This window comes from Austrofundulus limnaeus, unplaced genomic scaffold, assembly GCF_001266775.1.
Source record: "Austrofundulus limnaeus strain Quisiro unplaced genomic scaffold, Austrofundulus_limnaeus-1.0 Scaffold1091, whole genome shotgun sequence".
NCBI lineage: Eukaryota > Metazoa > Chordata > Actinopteri > Cyprinodontiformes > Rivulidae > Austrofundulus > Austrofundulus limnaeus.
Window position 1 is genome coordinate 48,607 of NW_013953493.1, and position 2,453 is coordinate 51,059.

The 2,453-nt window shown below is 41.1% G+C and overlaps 2 protein-coding genes across 4 annotated transcripts in view; one reads left to right on the forward strand and one right to left on the reverse strand.

Moving 5' to 3' along the window:
* The window catches only part of nob1 (NIN1 (RPN12) binding protein 1 homolog), a 6,817-nt gene extending 5,998 nt beyond the window's left edge, over window positions 1-819 (reverse strand). For both annotated transcript variants that reach the window (XM_014030613.1, XM_014030612.1), the window contains exons 1-2: window positions 712-819; window positions 146-278 (exon numbers count right to left, since the gene is read on the reverse strand). In XM_014030613.1, the coding sequence (XP_013886067.1) occupies window positions 146-278; window positions 712-780 (202 nt within the window). In that variant the 5' untranslated portion in view covers window positions 781-819. The remainder of the gene's footprint in view (window positions 1-145; window positions 279-711) is intronic.
* A 272-nt stretch (window positions 820-1,091) lies between these two features.
* Window positions 1,092-2,453, forward strand: part of wdr59 (WD repeat domain 59) — a 21,873-nt gene continuing 20,511 nt past the window's right edge. For both annotated transcript variants that reach the window (XM_014030610.1, XM_014030611.1), the window contains exons 1-2: window positions 1,092-1,160; window positions 2,272-2,321. In XM_014030610.1, coding sequence (XP_013886064.1) covers window positions 1,107-1,160; window positions 2,272-2,321 — 104 coding nt within the window. In that variant the 5' untranslated portion in view covers window positions 1,092-1,106. The remainder of the gene's footprint in view (window positions 1,161-2,271; window positions 2,322-2,453) is intronic.

Genomic DNA, 2,453 nt, shown 5'->3' on the forward strand with positions numbered 1-2,453 from the left:
TTCAGGTTCACAGTGTGATGTGTTCAGGTTCACACTGTGATGTGTTCAGGTTCAGTGTGATGTGTTCAGGTTCACAGTGTGATGTGTTCAGGTTCACAGTGTGATGTGTTCAGGTTCACACTGTGATGTGTTCAGGTTCAGTCACCGTGTCGGATGTGTTCAGGATGTGGCTCCTTGAAGTGGAGCTGGTACGGTAGGAAGGCCAGGCTCCTCCTGGTGGGTTTATCTCTGATTTCGTCCACCACATCTCTCAGAGTGTAGATGTTCCTGCCGATGTCCTGCAACACAAACCAGTGAGASAACTTCAACCAACTGGAGCTTCAGTTTAGCAGATGTTGACTTCTGCAGACTGGGATCATCCCACAGAGCTCCAGTTYAAGTTTTCTGATTGATGCTTCCTCRGTGGTTCAACCAACTAAACTTATGAAGCTGACATGGATGGACTGAGTCTCCGCTTTCCGTGAAATCAAACTATATGACGTCATTAGTCATGAAAAATTAAGTAACTTMACCTGCATCACACCTGCTCAGTGTCGACCTGAGACCCTTTAAATTTATCGTGGCCTCTTTCTGGCCGACCATGATCTGCTGCCGACGGTCAGAGCCTCTYCACGGGCTGAGCTTCGGTTCGTGTGACCCGACTCTCTGACAGAACCTCTCACCTGACGCTCTCCATCACCTACACAACACMTGCTCACGTCACAGTCTCACCTGCAAAGACGCTTTCTTTAAAAACGYTCCAGCGTCCGCGACAACATGCTCCACCAGGGTCTGCGCCATCTTGATGTCGTCACGTAGTGCTGCGGCGACCAATCAGAGGAAATCCTCCCGCAACGTGTGGACGGCTTTAAACGCATCATCCGTGTAGGAAATTTAAAAACTTCGTGTCAATTATTTTTTACAGTAGTTATTTTAGCGTTTTTATGGATCATTTTTAAATAATGTAACAGTTTTGTTGTCATATTATGGAAGACTTGGATCTGATTCATGGTAATTAATGAACTATTTAGATATTATTTTCATAGTTTTATATTTTCCCAGTGCCATTGAAGGCCTCATCACTTCACAAAACGTCACGTGACTGTTTGTTTGGAAACCGGAGGAAGATGGCGGCGCGCTGGAGCAGTGAAAATGTAGTGGTGGAGTTTCGGGACGCTCAGGTTGTTTATTGTTTGATTGTTTGTTTGTTTGTTTGAAAGTTTCTCCCTGTCGTGAAACAGTTCTTTGACTCGAGTTTTTAATTATTAATCAACGCGAACGATATCCGAGCAGAATAACATGATGTTTTAGTAGTRGTGCTGGAAGACCCCAAAAAGGAAATTATTTAACTATTTCTGCACTTTGTAACGAAACAACACCGTTAATCACTTTATGTAACAAGAGAAGTAAAAAAAAAAGAAGAAATTATTAATGCAAACTGATTCTATCATCAGACCTTTACGTCACGTCTCTGAGGAGGAGGTAAACAGATCGATCCACATAAATCCACTCACCTGGATTATATGTTGTAGGTCCACATGTCTTCAAGCTTCAGCTACACAACAGACTCACAGACTAGGAATTTGCTTAGGTGTAAAGGTGCAATAAATATAAACTATGACAAATAAAGGAAATATGAAGGAAAAAATGGAAAAAAAATATAAAACATATGTACACCAGTTCAATACAGTAATTTGAGAAGATAATATAGTGAAGAGTTGTGCAGTTTAAAATCCTGTGATAAAATGGCCGAGGCAAAGTTTTAGAGTCACGTGATTCTAAATGTTCACGAGTCTGACGGCAGACACCAAACATGTCTACGTTTAACTAAAATAACTTAGAATAATTAAAATATAAAACCAGGGGTTTGGGCTTAAAGGATGAATGAACCAGTTGGCGGGCCGAACTTTAGTCACTCGCGGGTTGGATGTGGCCCGCGGGCTGCCAGTTGAATAGCCCTGACCTAGTCTGATCTGCAGGGTTCAGAGTTTTGAACCAACCACAATTAAACTCACTCCATCCAGGAGGCACAAGTTATCTGGGTAGTTTTCTTTCTTTTGAACAATGACGAGCCAAAATGAACACATGGAGTAAGAGTAATGAGGCTATTTTTTAAAATACAACAAGTTAAAGTAAAAAAATTAGCTAAAAAATAATAATGATTACTCCGGTAAAGATAAGTTAAGGTAAAAGTATTTCTACTTCGTTACATCTCTGATGTTGTGTGTTGTTGTGTTTCAGATGTTTTGTTGGGTCATGCATGAAAACAAACCTTGTTGTGTTGTGTTTCAGGCCACGGCCATGTCTGTGGATTGCCTGGGCTCCCACGCTGTTCTGTCTTGGTAAGTTCCTGCCACCTGCTCAGGGTTCCTTAAAGGGCCAATATTATGTGTTTCTCAGGCATATATTTAAATACTATACCATAATAAAGTATCTATGTCACATTTAGTTGTTATTAAAATGCTGTTTTTATG